Source organism: Phycodurus eques, chromosome 6 (genome assembly GCF_024500275.1).
Source record: "Phycodurus eques isolate BA_2022a chromosome 6, UOR_Pequ_1.1, whole genome shotgun sequence".
Classification (NCBI taxonomy): Eukaryota; Metazoa; Chordata; class Actinopteri; order Syngnathiformes; family Syngnathidae; genus Phycodurus; species Phycodurus eques.
This window is the reverse complement of record NC_084530.1, coordinates 7627044-7644907: the sequence shown is the minus strand read 5'-3', so window position 1 is coordinate 7644907 and position 17864 is coordinate 7627044. Positions and strand designations below refer to the sequence as shown.

At 43.1% G+C, this 17864-nt stretch overlaps 2 protein-coding genes across 2 annotated transcripts; one reads left to right on the top strand and one right to left on the bottom strand.

Annotated features, from left to right (window-relative positions):
* The first annotated feature begins 52 nt into the window (after positions 1–52).
* On the top strand, positions 53–16148 carry evpla (envoplakin a). The gene is made up of 22 exons (XM_061678721.1): positions 53–203; positions 2938–3037; positions 3118–3272; positions 4144–4267; positions 4362–4493; positions 4634–4675; positions 4977–5138; positions 5237–5344; positions 5649–5744; positions 5834–5944; positions 6289–6435; positions 6960–7114; positions 7198–7295; positions 7381–7553; positions 8464–8636; positions 8900–9038; positions 9134–9327; positions 9419–9569; positions 11813–11896; positions 12001–12108; positions 12200–12292; positions 12381–16148. The coding sequence occupies exons 1-22, from the start codon at positions 157–159 to the stop codon at positions 15768–15770; spliced, it is 5982 nt and encodes a 1993-aa protein (XP_061534705.1). The 5' UTR covers positions 53–156; the 3' UTR covers positions 15771–16148.
* Positions 12459–17806, bottom strand: ten1 (TEN1 subunit of CST complex). Its single transcript, XM_061678730.1, has 3 exons — positions 17626–17806; positions 16949–17106; positions 12459–16830 (listed from the first exon to the last, which is right to left on the bottom strand). Exons 1-3 carry the CDS (start codon positions 17712–17714, stop codon positions 16676–16678), a joined length of 402 nt encoding a protein of 133 aa, XP_061534714.1. The 5' UTR covers positions 17715–17806; the 3' UTR covers positions 12459–16675.
* Positions 17807–17864: the final 58 nt, after the last annotated feature.

Sequence of the window (17864 nt, the reverse complement as noted above, 5' to 3'; positions counted from 1 at the left end):
GGAGGTGCCCCCGTGCCGATATGAACGCGTGCAGGTAAGCCTTTTGCTGTGTTTGGACTTTGACAGCGGGAGACCCGGGGCGAGTGAGACGGACACGAAGGAGGGGTAAGAGAGGGACAGACGTTTTCGGTGGGATCTCAGTCGACCCTGCACGCCATGTCCAGGATGTTTAGGAAAAAAGAGGGGTCGGTCAAGGTCACCAGGTATGTTTTTGAATAAATACATTTTTCTATATGTATACTGTATCTGAATCTTGTTCCACGTTTTCTTGTTGCACTTGAGCCCTGGAGTATGTCTCGTTTCCTCAGCATGCTGCTGTCCTCCTCCTCCTCCTCCTCCGTGTGCGCGTGCGTGTGTGTGTGTGTGTGTGTGTGTGTGTATGCCTCCAAGCCGGTAACACTATATCAGGTCTTGTCAGCGGATCTGCTGAGAAGCTGCATGAAGGACTAGATGGCGCGTTTTCCCAACATGCACGTTAACTCTCAGGTTCGAAAGTGAGAGTACAAACTAGGAATGCAGGCACGTAGACAACCACAGCGTATCCCAGTTGATTTTCTTACACATTCCAATACACGAGAGTGGAGTATCTATTTGAAGTTGGGCAAGGGTTGCAGAGGGAGAGAACATTTTTGGGCTCAGTTGCTACAAAACGGATAAACCAAGACAATTGCGCACAGTGACGACTGGAAAGCAACACTGAGTATCTCTACGCGCACATCGATGTGATCTGTCACTTGTGTGCGTGCTGTCAGTCAGCTGTGGCGCCCTTGAACTGGTTCCTGTTCTTTCCAGAATATGGGCGTTGCTCTGCAACCGTACCCAACAGTCCACCATGCTTGGATTTCTTTGGAACGTGAGCCATGTTAATAAGAGACATCCAGCACTTAATACTTTGAAAGCGATGGACTTGTGAGTCGCACGAGCTGTCATTTACTCTATCGCGAGTGCTGTAAAGGGAGGGGTGGGGGTAGATGACAACTCGAACGGCCCACGACCGACAGGAGTGCTAAGAAATAGTACCGTATTTCTTCATTGCGGCATTGCATGTTCTTCTCGATGGAGTTGACACGAAATGGTTCCAAACGGTCATTGTGTTTCTCAACAATATAGTGACAGCATTCACAGCCGCCTCAACCCCAAATTTCGTGGGCATTCACACATTCTCATCCCGAAACAATAATCTTTTCAGAAACCCCAATTGTACCGCTAACAAAAAAGAAATATTTTCCACTCTAGAAGCATTGTCAAACATAAAATTCATGATCATGACCTGTTAAAGGTTTTCTGCGATCATTAATCCTGCTCACCATTTCTTCATATGCCACAGCTTTTAACATCACTGTCAACCATTCTTTGAAATCACAAGGTGAGGTTTTGACTTTTGGGGGGCAGCACTGGCCCTTAAATTTGAAATGAAGGCGTTTTCACATTTGGATGAGGGAGTGTTTGCAGTGCTGTGATCTTGGTGAAGAATGCAGACAAACCCTTCTCAAATATGCGCCTAATCCAGTTCGTCAAGGCAGCTAATCAGATCCTCGCTCGTCGTCCGCCATAGTAATTACTGACTCGGTTATATGTGGCGATTTAATTAACTCTTTACCAATTCAACATTTTTATAAAAACACAACACATTCGACTTGAAATGTGAATTTCGGCACTTAGTTTAAATGTCGGCCCTTTGCTAACACAGTAAGTTTTGAGGGGACATTTAATGCTGTAAAATACGTGAAACACTAAAAGAATGGGAAATGTTATGTGCGTGGGTATGCATGCTTCACGTAGCTGTCTCGCCTGTACATTACTATACCAGCTGAAGAACCAGACTTCCTTGTTATATCAAAATTAAATGGCGGCATGGAAAAAAACAAAAAAAAACCCTTTAGGAATATTGCATCAAAATCAAATGAAAAACATTTGCATTCCTACTTCTCAACTAAACGAATGCTTTGTCTGTGTTCTTTTGTCTGTAATTGGTGCACATCAGTTTTTAAACAGGTTACGCGGAGGATATCCTTCATTGAAATCAATATGAGGTCGTTTTGCTTCAAATAACGTTGAAAAAATGTATTTAGAAGAGAAGCCATTAGTAAAAATAGTCGCGCTGTCACTGCAATGTGATGTTGACAATTGGACAATTCTTCAAAGTTAGACCTTTTATGGAACACAAAATGCATTTTGAATAGAAAATTCACAGTAGATTTCTTGTCAGCCTGAAAAGATTGGGACACATTTGCACATAATGAAAACTTATGCTTTAGACATTTGATTTGTCTGTCTTTCTCAGACAAGATCAGCGGACAGTTTTATCTGCGGTGTTTTGTCTGCTGAGGCGAGACTTTATATTTACGCTGCCAAACTTTGTGTGGTGTTGACAAGTCGCATCACCGCAGATATGAAGAAGAAGAAGAAGAGGCAGCAGCAGTGACACTCAGCCTCCGTGGAATGGCGAGCATTTCAAGCACACTTTGGAAACACTTTGCTGTCTTGAATTTGTGATTATTATATATTATGAGCATTTGTGTGGTTTTTTTTCCCTTTTTTTCCTGGTAAGTGTTGTGGGTATAAATGTAAAAAAAAAAAAAAGAAAGGACTCCATCGCTTGAAATTTGTGGGAAAATGCACTAAGCCAGCTTCATTTAGGAAGACATGACATTTGGTTGGCAGGTCTACCAAGAGTAGACCTACAAAAAAAAAAAGTCTCTTGAAAAGACACAGGAAGGCTTCCATTTCGTTCTCTTTGCGGCCATTTTTAGCTAGACCAGAGCCCTTGATTGCTTCCAATTGTGTTTTTGGAATTGCATGGTGGGCCACATCACATGCTGTTGCAGTAAAACACCGGCACGACATCATCAATCATGGCTTGTCAATCACCGCCAACGTCTGACAACTAACAAGGCGTGATCTCCAGTCTTTGACATTTTTGTCCCCACCTTGCAGGACCCAGCCCGGCAACCTGGCCCTGCTGATCGCCCAGATGCAAAAGAATGCAGACGTGGTGGAGAAAGACATCCTCCGCTCTGAGGGACTCTTGGCTGAGGTAAGAAGACACACAAAGGCCTCCCTCAATCAGTTTTTGAAAATCCCCCCAGCCCCCCGACTTGTGTTTCCTTCCACCAGGATGCAGAAAATGACAGGAAAGAGCTCCCTTTGAAGCACCAGAATGAGCTCTGTGACACGCTGGGCGAAGCTGAGAGCCTGCTGGAGGACCTCTTCTTGGACGTGGACAAAGCCAAGAAGCTCAAACACCCGCAGGCCAGAGAGATCGAGAGCGAGTGAGTTGTTACACAACACGTGCGCTCGTCCACTCAAAGTCCAACGTAGAAGCCTCTCAAGATGTCAGTCAATGTAGTATTGTCAGATGACATTATGGCTCCCCCTACAGATGACCTGTTATTTGCTTCAATGAAATTGTTCAATCCAACCCTAAACTGGGAATCAACGCTGACTAATTGCATGTTTACATGTTTCCAAATATTTATTGAGCACATATTACATTACATTACAGTTACATTAGAAAAACCTCACGGTGCACCACCAAGCAAAAATATGACAAAAACGTTTATGTAGTATGCTGCAATAATTGTGATTACATTCTGTCTTCTCTGGGAGACTATTTAAATTTTCTGCCTGTCGTTATATGTCACTCGATAGATGAAATCATAATTTTTGGACCAATGAAGTGGAATTGGATACTGTGCGTCTCCCGACACGCTAAAAAAGAAAAGATATATATCAATATATATTTGCTGTAGCCCCAAAAATTATTGAATAAGCGGCGATACACAGCCAGTAAGTGTTTTCCACAACCAATGTGGGTTAGTTCCACCCCCCATAAAAATAAAAATAATAAATATCTGCGGGTGCTGCACTGCGAGTATGCGGGGGTCGACTGTACTTGTGCAGTGCTACATTTAGACTACTAGTTGTTGCTTTTCGTTGGCTTATGTATGCAATGCATAACAAAATGACAAATAATGAAAGAGCGTGTCCAGGCAGGTCCACCAAAAGTAGTTGAGCCTAGGTTGCCATGGTAATACTCTTTATTACAAACCATGATTTTGTGGGTTTTGTTTTAAGGTACCATTTCTACATATCGTTGCTTCAAAACATCCTCAAGTATTTGTGCCGCACTTTTCTTTTCAGTGTCCTCCACCTCCACGAGCGTTGGCTGAAGGACTGCACTTTCTATCGCGACATCTATGAGCAGATTGACGACGTGTCACTGATGCCCAGGATCAACTGGGCGCCTGTTTTCAATGAGAAGCAAGTAGGTCTCACAACACCGTCTTACCGCCTCTGAGCAAATGACAATGACAGTGGCATTCATTCAATTCCTCCCGTGTGCGTGTGTGCCTTTTCAGAAACAAGTGAGCAGTGACCTGTATGGGCCCACCATGGCAGAATTGGAAAAACAGATTGCTTCTCACAAACTCCTGCATCAGGAGATTGAGGCCTACAACCCGCAGCTGTGTGTCAGCTCTGCCGGCACCAAGGTAAAGTAACGTTACCAAACACTACATATTCACCTTGACAGTACACTTGAGACGGTGTGTACTCTTTTTGTTGTTGTTGTTGTAATTTCATGAAACACATCATATTGTAGTTGAAGGCATTCTATCATCTTGTCTTCCAGGAGAACTACACAGCCCTCAAGAAACAGTACAACAAACTCCTGGTGAATCCCTTGTTGAATATTTGGCACGATTCATTCGGAAATCTACTAGAATCAGTAAATCCGATTTCAACCTGTGAGGAAAACTTGAATGATTGCTGTGTCACAGTAGCAGGTTGTGCATGTAGTACCTGGCTCTTCAATGGGCACTTGACCAGACTTATTCCACCTCTTAATAGCACCACTATCACGTCACCATTATAGAAACCTTCAATACCATGCAAAAAAAAAAAAAAACAACTTTGCTGGCCCTGATAGTCCAGCGCTGCTTTTTCACACCTTGTTTTGTTTCCCCCTCTAAAAGGAAACCTCCAAGTGGCGTGGCCACTACTTGAACAGCCTTTATGAGTACATGCAGGGCTGCAACAAGGAGCTGACTTTCCTGGGAGAGGAGCAAGATAAGATCAAGAAGGAGGACTGGAGTGACCGAATGGTGGATCCTTCCGATGTCCGCAGGCAGTATGAGGTCAGAAAGGACTGAAACTGTGACACTAACTTATCATGATTATGTAGATTAAAACACTGTTGTGTGCTAACGTGGGGTAATGTGTCTTTAATTCTCAGAACTTCAAGAACAACAGTCTGCTGTCACATGAGAGTGAGGTGAACAAATTCCAGGATGAAGGGGACAGACTTATTGAGCTTAAGCACCCTGCCAGCGCTACCATACAGGTACACGAGCAACTCCTTCACTCTTTCCTTGTGTGTGTGTGTGTGTGTGTGCGTGCCTGCATGCGTATGATCTGGTTCTCTGTGTGGAGTGCGACATAAAAATATACCACTGGGTGTAAGTAGATTTTCCCCTTTACAGATTCTAATCAGTGCAAATATAGAGGAGACGTGCTGTATGTAAACGCATTAGTTTTGCAATTCAAGCGTGACTCTGTATTAAAGGGAAGACAAACAAGTGGGGCACGGAATTCCCTGACCTTAACGCGGAATCACCACAACCATTAGCGTAACTTCACATTCGCAGGCTCAGAGAGACGCCGTACGCAACGATTGGCAGAAGTTCCTCCACTTGTGCATTTGTCAGGAGACACACCTGGACAATTTGGAGCAATACAAAAAGGTAATGATGCGACTTATATAATGTATCCACCTGAAGACACCTTGTTGTGTGTTTGACACAAATGTATTGTCTACCGCGTGACCATGCAGTACCAACTGGACACGGAGCAACTTTCAGAGACACTGAGCAAACTCAACAATACCTTGGAACCGAACCCCACCGGCACGAAGAGCAACTCGGAGATGATGCTGCAGCTTGAGGTATGAGGAGGATGCTTGAATAGTCTTGATCGCAGCTCCATATTATGAACATTGTAAGATGTCACATATGAAAGCCGACAGCACAGTGAACAAGTGTTTCCCAACCTTGATTAGGAGCCAAGGCACATATTTGACATGAGGCTTATCATTCGCCTATTATTGGCATTTCCATTATATTTGTCATATTCCCTTTTCCTTTTCATCGTCTGTCCTGCTAGCATTCCTTATACACACTGATACCAGTCAATTTTCTTTTAGGGTTACCGTATACGATCTACCTCGCTGGTTGTAATTCCAAGATGACTTCTCAAGCAGATTTCTGATTTGTGTGTGTTTCGCACCAGGCGGAAGAGAAAGCTGTGCAGGACAGTGAGCACCTGCTGGCGGACCTGAGAAGGCGCAGCACCACCATTGCTCCTCTGAAGCAGCGTCGTAACCCCCCAAACAGATCGGTCACATTGGAGTCGCTCTGCGACTGGGAGACTAACAGGGTAGAGCATTTCAACTCTTACATTTGAGCAGGCAGAAAGTCAGGGAAGTGTCACATTAACTGGCAGGGTATAGACTGCTATTTTTCAAATGATTACTTATTTAATGTTGTTACAGTGTCCCCAGTAAAACACAAAGGGCACACTCATGCAGAAGCTGTTGTCGGCCCCAGCTCACGCCCAGACACTCACATGGAGACTCGCCATAGCTTGAGCCCACTGGCGTACCCCACACACCAGGGCACATGCAGTATCTAACACACACATACTACAATACATACATACAGTATTTTTTTAAATACATTTTATGCTCTCAGTTTTTTTGTGTTGAAATACTTTTACAATGTGTTTAAAAAAAAAAAAAGCGTTTTAATAAGTTCAAATGTGTTTAAAGTGTGTGGGAGGAGTACAACTATATATAAAAACATTCTGTTCTCTCCAGATCATAGGTTTTCACCTATTGTGAGTGAGTCTCAAACGTATCCCCCACAATGAAAAGGGTTTCACTGTGTTTATGTTTGCTCAAGGGAGCTCTGTCAAGAGGCGAGAAGTGCGCCTTGAAATCTAACTCCGACAATGAGAACTGGGATGTTATCACCAACAAAGGGGTCACGAACACCTTCCCAGGGGTTTGCTTCGTGATCCCACCGCCTGATCCCGAGGCCATCAACAAAGTGGACCTGTAAGTAACAGCACATTCACAAAAAGAAGTCAGAGATGTATTCAACCTACAAGTACAACGCAATGCATATTTTCAATGACTAGTTTGGGCGGTGAACTGGGGGACATTAAGAAAAGGAGAGCCGCTCTGGCAGAGTCCCTCAAGAATCACAAGTCAGAGAGGGCCAGGTCTCTGCAATCAGGTCACTGTCAAACCAAATACGGATACGAGATCCCTCACATGTTGTTCAGCTTTTTAATCAATGAACTTCCCATTTAATGGTTCAGCCCCAGCGTCGTCTCCTACGCTGGACCCCGGACTGGCAGCGCTGGGTCTCCGGTTGGACAAGCTGAATGCCGACCTGGCCAACGCTGACAAAGACATGCTGAGCCGTATACGAGCCCCACTGAGCCGCTCCGACCCCACTGGAGATCTGGTCAACAGGATCAAGGAACAGGAAGTGAGAAAAATGAGCAGAGGACTAGCATTTACCCAATATATTAGCAATTAATAAAATCAAACAACACAGCATAAACACTCAGTTACGCACAAAACTGTGAAATCCTGGCCATTATTTGGTGGGAGGTATCTTTTAGCTGGAAATGACACAAGAAAGTGACAAAATATTATAAGACCTTTTACATTTTGACACAAGGTTTCATATTACATGTAATGTTCAAAAGTTGGAGTTGTTTAGAATACAAAACAAAACAAAAGACGACAAATAATAACATCAATATAAAAGCTAGATCCACTATAGTATATACAGTCTAACAAGTATGCATTGAATGTGCAAATATCACAGGTCAGGTGACGTGTGCAACAGTCATGGCCAGAGAACCAAGCCAAATAAGACATTTATAAATTAGATGACAAAGCCCCAATGCTGGTAAAGTGGCTTATTACATTACACTATACATTATTCATAGTTCTAAATTTCTAAATTCAAGCACCTGATGTATAGAGTATTTTACATCCTCGAAGTGATTAATTTGTTTGATGACATTAGAAGACTATGCCAAAAAGAAAATGTTTTTTTTACAATTTATTATTGTCGTTCTTTTCAGACTTTATAGCAGTATAGTATAGGAGGTGAGCTATTCAGTGAGTGTGGATTTTGTTTCATTAAGTCAACCACTGTTGACAAAATAGATGCACTTTTAAACATTATGTAACATCAAATCTGCAAGGAGTACAAATTTGTTCATTCATACAGTACATGGAAGACCCTTAAAGAAGTGTACTTTTACTACTATATTATTTATTGGTATAAAATTGCAGAGTTAATTGAATTGCCTTGAAAGACAAAAACATTACTTCAAAATGAAAAATGTTTTTTTTCCTTTTTCTTTCTTCCCCCCCTTTCTTAGCAAGCTGCCAAGGCACTAAAAGATCTGGGGCAGGAGAAGCTTGCAGCTCAGGCTGAGCTGCAGCCTTTACTGTCCAAAGATCCTAGTGGCTCCTTTGCGCTGCCACTCAAACTGAACAATGCTGAAAACAAGTATGATGGCATCTCTGGACTTGCTGACCTCTACAACAAGAAGTAAGTGTAATATATGTTTTGGGAGACGGCTTAGGAACAAAAACCTTTTCTCTTTTTAAAAGTACAGACATGCCGATTTCTTTTTTTTTTTTTTTGCAAACATCCATCCGTCCATTTTCTACCACTTATCCGAGGTCGGTACGCGCGGGCAGTAGCTTTACCAGGGACGCCCAGACTTCCCTCTCCCTTTTTGCAACCAAATAGTAAATAATTGGCACTATTTTTTGTTGTCTTTAACTTTGTGGGGTTTTTTTTTTTTTCAGCGCAAGCGCATCCCTTAACTTGGAGAGTCAGATAAAGAAGGTGGATGGCCTCATCTCAGGGTTTGAGAAGAGGCTTAGTGAAGATGGCCCAATACTTGATGTGCCAAACTCCATCCAAACTGCCAGTGACAGCCTACATGTAAGGAAATAACTAGAATTTCCTTTTAAACCACACAAAAATTCAATCAAACTTTCAAGAGAAAACAATATTCATGTCACCTTTGCCGTTTTTAGCAACAGCGAAAGGCTGTGGCATCTATTCAGCCCGAGATGAGGAAGCTAAGTCAGGACCTGGAGGCCACTGAGCAGCTATGCAGTTCTCTGCAGCAGGGATATCAGGAGTTCTGTCCGGACATCCAACGCCAGAGAACAGAGGTCAAACAGCTCCACAACCGCTATGCAAACCTTGACAACCAGCTGAAGGAGAGGTAAGAATCCCACCAGACACATATGCAGTCCGATATCAAATGCATCAATACAAACAATACAGAGCTTTAAACAATAGACACATCGTTTCAGAGAGAACATCTTACAAGAAGCTAGTGCCAAAAACCATGAATTCCAAAGTTCAGCCAAATCCCTGAATTTTTTCCTGAACAACCTGCCAAAAAACAAGATCAACTACACTGATGATGTGTCTTCAGTCTCTGCAATGCAGAGTGCGCAGGAGGTGAGAATACTCTCTCATCATGACCCCTTTGGAATGTTGGCTTTTTAGTACAACCCCAATTCCAATGAAGTTGGGACGTTGTGTTGAACATACATAAAAACAGAATACAATGATTTGCAAATCATGTTCAACCTATATTTACCTGAATACACTACAAAAATAAGATATTTAATGTTCAAACTGATAAACTCGATTGTTTTTAGCAAATAATCATTAACTTAGAATTTTATGGCTGTGACACTGGGACAGATAAAAAAAAAAAAAAAAGCTGGGACAGGTGGCAAAAAAGACTGAGAAAGTTGAGGAATCATCAAACACCTGTTTGGAACATCCCACAGGTGAACAGGCTAATTGGGAACAGGTGCATGCCATGATTGGGTATAAAAGGAGCTTCCCTGAATTGTTCAGTCATTCACAAGCAAAGATGGGGCGAGGTTCACCTCTTTGTGAACAAGTGCGTGAGAAAATAGTCGAACAGTTTAAGGACCAATGTTCCCCAATGTACAATTGCAAGGAATTTAGGGATTGCATCATCTACGGTCCATAATATCATCAAAAGGTTCAGAGAATATGGAGAAATCACTCCATGTAAGCGGCAAGGCCGTAAACCAACATTGAATGCCCGTGACCTTTGACATTTCAAATTGTTTTTTGAAATTGTGGACATCTTGTCCTCCGGACCAAAGAGGAAAAGAACCATCCGGACTGTTATGGACGCAAAGTTCAAAAGCCAGCATCTGTGATGGTATGGGGCTGTGTTAGTGCCAATGGCATGGGTAACTTACACATCTGTGAAGGCACCATTAATGCTGAAAAGTACATCCAGGTTTTGGAGAAACATATGCTGCCATCCAAGCAACGTCTTTTTCATGGACGCCCCTGCTTATTTCAGAAAGACAGTGCCAAATAACATTCTGCACGTGTTACAACAGCGTGGCTTCATCGTAAAAGAGTGCGGGTACAAGACTGGCCTGCCTGCAGTCCAGACCTGTCTTCCATTGAAAATGTGTGGCGCATTATGAAGCGTAAAATACGACAACGGAGACCCCGGACTGTTGAACAGCTGAAGCTGTCCATCAAGCAAGAATGGGAAAGAATTCCACCTACAAAGCTTCAACAATTAGTGTCCTCAGTTCCCAAATGTTTATTGAATGTTGTTAAAAGAAAAGGTGATTTAACACAGTGGTAAACATGACCCTGTCCCAGCTTTTTTGGACCGTGTTGCAGCCATAAAATTCTAAGGTAATGACTATTTGCTAAAAACAAGTACGTTTATCAGTTTGAACATTAAATATATTGTCTTTGTCGTGCATTCAATTAAATATAGGTTGAACATGATTTGCATATCACTGTATTCTGTTTTTATTTATGTTTAACACAACGTCCCAACTTCATTGGAATTGGGGTTGTACTTTAATTTTTTCATTTTCCTTTCAGAATTCCATTTATTTTCTTCATTTTGATGCAGCTTGATTAAATTTTAACAGTATTCAAAGAGAATACACCGCAGATGAGTAGATAGCACATCTGCCTCCCAGTTCTGAGGTTCGGGGTTCAAATCTTGGTGCTGGCCTTCCCGTGGGGAGTTTGCGTTGGTTGTTCCAACTTCATGCAGGTTTATTGAAGACTGAATTGTCCATAGGTGTGAATGATTGCCTATACGTATGTGCCCTGCAATTGACTGGCAAGGTGTATACTGCCTCTCGCCCAAAGTCAGCTAGGATAGGCTTCTGCTGTGACCCACATGAGGACAATTGGTGTAGTAAATAGATGGATGGAACTTATTCAGATTGCTGTTTGAAACCTCGATTTAAGTACCAGAGGTGGGACCGAGTCATTGCTTATGTAAGTCACAGGTGAGTCTCAAGTTCCGAGTCAAATCCCAAATCGAGACAGGCGAGTCCTGAGTCAAGTCCAAAGTCGAGACAGGCAAATCAAGTCACAAGCCCTAAACTTTGAAACAGGACTTGCGACTTGACTTGGGACTTGCCTGTCTTGACTTCAAGTTGAAGTCAAGTCGCACAGTTGGGACCTGACTCGGAAGTTGCCTCCCTCAACCTGGGAATTGACTCGGGACTTGTCTGTCTCGACTCAAGACTTGAGACTCACTTATGACGTGCAAAGCAGTGACTTGGTCCCATCTCTGTTAAGTACCCTTCTTGTGCCCTCCCTAACCAATTGTAATGTATCGGCGATTATAGCACTATGATAGAATGTTATCAATAACTGACACTTCACTGCAGAGGGTGATGGACGACCTGAAGCGGAAAGGCAATGACATGGACAGAGTGTCCGACGTGTCTCGAGACCTGCAGACTCTACTTGGTGTAAGACATAATATGCAATGGTCATAACACAGAACTGTGAAATAAATGAGTGATGTAAGGCCAAATAACATTAAGGCAAAATGGACCGTCTTCTCGATGTGCAGGACTATGATGCCAACATTGACAAATTCAATGGTACGCTGGAAGATGCTGGTGCCACTGTTGTAAAGAGACCATATACGCTCACACTTACTGAGGCTGTTGAGAAAGAGGTATCATCCATAAGATTAAGCAATAGGCTGTTGTTAATTGTCACCATTTGCTTGAAAATTGCAGAAGTTACCCTGTCTCTTTCTTTCAAAGGAAAGGGATCTGGTCAACCGCTACGCTGAGGCGTTAGCTGAAAATGGTCAACGGCAAAAGCAGATGGGGTTGGCCCGGAATCTCATTTTACAAGTAAGAGGGCAGCCCATGATAAACACAGTAATACCCAAACCAAATCACTGGATGATTTATTAACTCATTGTTATTTCCTTTGCGGTAGAATGATGAGAAAGTTCAATTGTTGGCACAACATCAGGTGCAGCTGGAAAACCAGCAACGAAGTACTTTTGAGCTAAACAGTTTGTCCAGAGAGCTCGAGGAAGAGAGGGAGAGGACACTTCATGTTGAGACTAATCTAAAAGCATTTCGAGATAGGCTGATGTCACTGAGGAATCGCAAAGGAGTAGAACGTGTTGAGGAAAAGGAAGTGCTTCAGTACTACCGTGAACCAAAACTGGAGGTTGACTTAACAGAACTTCAGAAGACACTGCATGAAGAGATGCGGAGAAGAACTACCATCCACAGTGAGGTTGAGATTTATAACAAGAAATTTGCCCTCTCTGAGGACAACCTAAAAAATGTCGCGCCAAAACTGTTGTCAAGAGAAGTGACAGAGTTTGAGAAAGACCCTCAGTTAGATATAGATGCTTCTAAGCTGAGAGATGAAATATCAAGAATGAGAGATAACATCCGACTGAGAGACTCTGAGCACATGCAGATGAAGACGGAGTTTGAGATTCTCCAACAGAAGAAACCACTCATCAAAGAGAGGGTGGTTAAGAAGGAAGTGGTGCAAGTAGAAAAAGACCCAGAGATGTTGAGATCCTTGCGGAAATTTGAGACGGAAATTTCTGAGGAGACAAGCAGGGTTAAGCTCATAAATGATGAAATATTCCAAATTAGAAGCCAGATTAATGCCCTTGAAAGACTGATTCCAAACATTCAGCCCAAGATCATCACAAAGGAAGTTAAAAAGGTTGAACAAGACCCCGAACTCATCACAGAATCAAAGAGGATTCGAACATCTGTGGAGAGTGAGATGCTCGAAAACAACTCCTTGTCCAAAGAGGTGTTGAACCTCCATAGTCGCTACAGGGAAGTTCAAGCTCTAAAACCAAAAGTTGAGGTGAAGGAAATTGTTAATGAGATTTACCGAATTGATCCAAATACAGAGGTAGAAATTTTACGCCTCAGGAGAGATATACAAGACTCCAATGTGCAGCGCACTGTCATTGATAGGGATATCACTAAGGTAGGATCAGAGGTGAATTTTCTTCGATCACAGAAGCCCAAGGTAGAAATGAAGGAAGTTCTTCAAGAGGTGGTGAAGGAAGAAAGAAGCCCTGAAAATGAGAGAGAGATTCAAAGGTTAAATGAGCAAATTAACATAATCCACAACAGTTACAACTTTCTCCAAGATCAGGTGAGGACACTCAAGAAAGAGAGAGATGGCTGGAAGGCTGAAAAGTCCAAGGTCGAGACCAGAATCCTCACCAGAGATGTAATTAAGTATGAATTGGATCCTCTCTTAGAGAAAGAAGCTGAACGTCTGAGAAGAGAGTTGAGGGACGAGGCGCAAAGGCGTCGTTCAATTGAGGAGTTGGTGTTTGACCTGAAAAACAAATATATCTTGTTGGAAAGACAAAAACCTGAGGAGAAAGTGGTTGTGCACGAGGTTGTGCGTTTACAGAAGGACCCGCGGCAAGTGCTTGAGCATGAGAAACTGAGTACGACCCTGGATGAAGAAGTGATGACTCGACGTCAGATCGATTTAGAGTTACAGCAACTAAGAACAAAGGTGGAAGAGAAGGAGAGGCTCCTCAGAGCAAGTGATGAACATCAAAAGAGGATGATAGCAGAGTCAGAACTCAAGGAACTCAGATTGCGTATCCACCAACTGGAACGTGCGCCCCCTGCCGTTTCAGAAAATATTGTTGTTGAAGAGGTACTAAAAGTGGAGAGGGACCCAAAACTAGAAAGGTTGACAACTGCTCTGCGAGGAGATATGGATAAGGAAACCAGCGATATCTTGCGTCTCCAGAGAGACATCCGTAACATCACTCTGAGGCTTGAGGTCCTCCAGAAAGAAAAGTCTGTTGAGAAGAAAGTGTACAAAGAAGTTGTCCGTGTTGAAAAAGACCAGGTTGTGGAAGCGGAGAGGGATCGCCTGAGGGAACAGGTTTCTAAGCAAAAATTTGCAAGGCAGGACATTGAGGATCAAATCAAACGCCTCAGTGCTAAAACAAGCCATGTGATGACTTCCAAGTCTAGCAGCTCAAGAGAAGAAACCAGCCTAACTCTGAACAGAGATGCCTTATTGAGAGAGAAAGACAATCTGACTCGTGAGCTCAGGACACTGGAGGCAAAGAAACACGACATCAACTTGTCTTTCGAGCAGCAGAGTAGACTCATGAGCGAAAGAACACAGATGAGCAGGAACAGAAGTATGAAGATGGGTTCTGGCATCCAGCAACTTGAGATGGAAATCCTAAATGAAAAAGACAGGATCCAAGTGCGTGACAGCACCATTCGCGACCTCCTGGTGAGTCTGCAGAAAGAGGAACATACTGAAACAAGGACCAAAGAGACCAACGTGTCCACCAAAATCACCATTCTGGATCCAGATACAGGCAAAGACATGTCTCCTTATGATGCCTACCTGCAGCGTCTGATTGATCGTCAACAGTACATTCATCTGCAGGAGCTTGAGTGTGACTGGGAGGAGATTACCTCTGTGGGACCCGATGGCGAAATATCTGTACTGCAGGATCGCAAGAGTGGCAATGAGTACTCCATTAATGATGCCCTGAAGGAAGGCAGACTGACACAGTTTGATTTGGATAAGTACAAACAAGGCAAACTACACATCTCAGAGTTTTCCTTGTTGGTTGCTGGTGAAAGCAAGCCAAAATCCCAGTTCAACTCATTTGTGTCAAGGACCAACACATCAGTGAGGTCAGCCCCAATTGACTATGCTGCGACACAAACGTATCCAATTGCTGGGATCATGGACACACACACAGACACCTGCTTCACTATACGCAACGCTGCCATGCGTAAACTTATCGACACCACTACAGCCCAAAAGCTTCTGGAGGCCCAGGCAGCAACTGGTGGCATCATTGATATCACCACCAAAGAAAGACACTCGGTTAACAAGGCAGCTTCCAGAGGCCTCATTGATGAGAGTCAGCTGCAGAGACTCCTTAACGCTCAAAAGGCCTACACTGGTGTGGAAGACCCTGTCACCAAAGAGCGTTTGTCTGTGGGAGAAGCCATCCAGAAAGGTTGGATACCAAAGGAAAGTGCCACTTGGTACATGGAAGCGCAGCACCTGACAGGAGGGCTAGTTGATCCAAACACCAGCAGAAGAATCAGCATCCCTAATGCTATTGGATCCAAAATGCTCAACAGCACCATGATGAGAGAGATTCAAACTGAATCCAATTACAAGAAAGATCTCACCGACCCCCTCACCAAGCAGAAGATCAACTACAAACAAGCCTTGGATCGCTGTAAGAGAGACCCCATCTCTGGCCTTCTAATGCTTCCGGCCTCCTCCAAAGAGTCTGGTTACACCCCAGCATACAACAGATATGCAAGATTCTAAATGTGTTTACAGCTTAGAGTTATATCTGCTTTGTGAAGTAATGGATGAAAAAATGTGCCAATACATTTGGGGTCATGTTGTACGAACATAAACAGTGCATACAATGTGGCTTTTTGACTCAGGCAAGTTTTCTGTAAAAGCAAAAATATTGCTGCCAAGTCACCTTTGTTTACCAAACATGGCAGAAGCTATGATTTAATTAAAAGAAAATTGCAAATTAAATATCTACCTGATAATGTTACTGTGGATTACTGGGACATGGTGCAATGCTATTTACCAAGATGAATACTTGCGGGCTATGCTTGACACTGTTCACGTTTAACTGAGTCTTGTTTGATACTTGATGAAAAAACACATCAATAAATTTAAATTATAATATATGTTGTGCAGTCTTTCAAATAAAACACAAATATAGATAAAGCAAAAAGTTCTCCAGGCTTTAAATAAAAAATTATTCAAGTTAGATCAGAAAGAGCAAGCGTAGTCAGTGCTTGAAAGTAATGCCATGGCATCTTGGCCACATCATTGCTTTTCTATCCATGCTGTAACAAAAGACTTTGCAGAAAAACCATGAAGAGTTTGAGCTAAGAAAAGTAAAAGCAAAGTCCTGATGGAGCGGCATGTTTTTTTTTTCTCTTTCATTCATGAAAATAGACATGACAATTAGTGTATTGTAAATGCTTCTCTCTCTAAAAATCGAAGCTACAGCAGCTTTCTCTAAACAGGAAACGCACAGCGGCAAACTGTAACGAAAGGCACTCTTTTCTTTGAGTTAAATGACCTGCACTGTATTGTGGACAGGAATTCAGAATATCAATGAAGTCATCACCGACCAAGCAAGTTCGTATTCGCGGTCGTTTAATTTAAATGTCAACATTGTCAGCAATCCACGAGCATGTCCAAGATCAAGTCGCAGCTGCATGTTCCACAGCAGCACCCTCCAGTTGGCGCTGCCTTTCCCTGAAGAAGCTCCTCTGCTCATTGATGGCTTTTTGCAGGAGGACAATGTTTACACCATCCACGCAGTTAAGCACACGTGCACAGACCCTCGTGTCAACCCCTGTAAGACAAAAAGATGATTAACAACAAAACAAAAACCAACAACACTAAAGAACATTGTGATCTTCAAAATTATACGTTTGTGTTAAAAGAAACCACCCTGGATAGGCTTTTCTTACCTTCGGCTGTTTGTAGTTCACCCAGAACTACATACTGGGCTCCAATTATGGGATTAAATGGTTCCACAAAGGAGGTGTGGATGACTACATGGTGGTCTTTGGAAGCATGATGAGTTGTGAGTGAAGCCTGGGACTTCTCCGGCTCATAGCAGGTGAGTCTAGAAAAACGGGATATAATGAAAGTAACCAGTGGTGACTTTCTGGAAGTGCCATTTATTTGAAACTCTGGATACGGAATGGTGAACATCTCCTGCTCTGGGGAGAGTCTGAGTCTCCACTAACAATTTAGAGTCTTCAACTAACAAAACATGAAATGTTTTGGGATAGTGTGGTACCCGGAGAAAACCCACACGAGCACGGGGAGAACATGCAAACGCCGCACAGCAGGGCCGGAGCCGAGAATTGTACCCAGAACCTCAGAACTGTGGGGCTAACCACAAGGTCACCGGTGGTGCTGCCTCACACGAGTGACCAACACAACAGAATGAAAAGGGTGCTGAAATAACACTTGTATTAGAAACATGTTTTTACTTCAATGTAATTGTAATGCAGCATTACATCCATCCATCCATTTTCTTAACCACTTATCCATTGAAGTTCTTTTTTTCATCCTCCACAAAATGCGACACGCGGGTAAGCGAAATAGAAATCAAATCCAAAGCGAGCTACAAGCCCACCTGCCAAATGTTCGCACAGACTCTCCATCGTGAAACGCTCCAGACTTGACTTCCCACGGGAAATAATACACCGCAGCAGCGGGAAGCATGAGGACAACGCGTTCTGCGTCACGTACAAAACTCGGCTTACGTCGTAAACTGATAAAGCCGTGTACGAACGACTGCAACGTACAAGGAGGCGGCTGTGGCAAACAAACCTCTCACTTCCGGGTTTGTGCCATGTGACCTGACGTCACCCA

Excerpts from the sequence above, each read along its gene's own strand:
- ten1 (XM_061678730.1), bottom strand. The coding sequence starts at position 17,714 with ATGCTTCCCGCTGCTGCGGTGTATTATTTCCCGTGGGAAGTCAAGTCT. Across the intron at positions 17,107-17,625 it reads TCTGTGCGAACATTTGGCAG|ACTCACCTGCTATGAGCCGG; the intron begins GTGGGCTTGTAG and ends CCGTTTTTCTAG. Across the intron at positions 16,831-16,948 it reads TGAACTACAAACAGCCGAAG|GGGTTGACACGAGGGTCTGT; the intron begins GTAAGAAAAGCC and ends TTTGTCTTACAG.
- evpla (XM_061678721.1), top strand. The coding sequence starts at position 157 with ATGTCCAGGATGTTTAGGAAAAAAGAGGGGTCGGTCAAGGTCACCAG. Across the intron at positions 7,296-7,380 it reads GGCCAGGTCTCTGCAATCAG|CCCCAGCGTCGTCTCCTACG; the intron begins GTCACTGTCAAA and ends TTAATGGTTCAG. Across the intron at positions 9,039-9,133 it reads CTGCCAGTGACAGCCTACAT|CAACAGCGAAAGGCTGTGGC; the intron begins GTAAGGAAATAA and ends TGCCGTTTTTAG.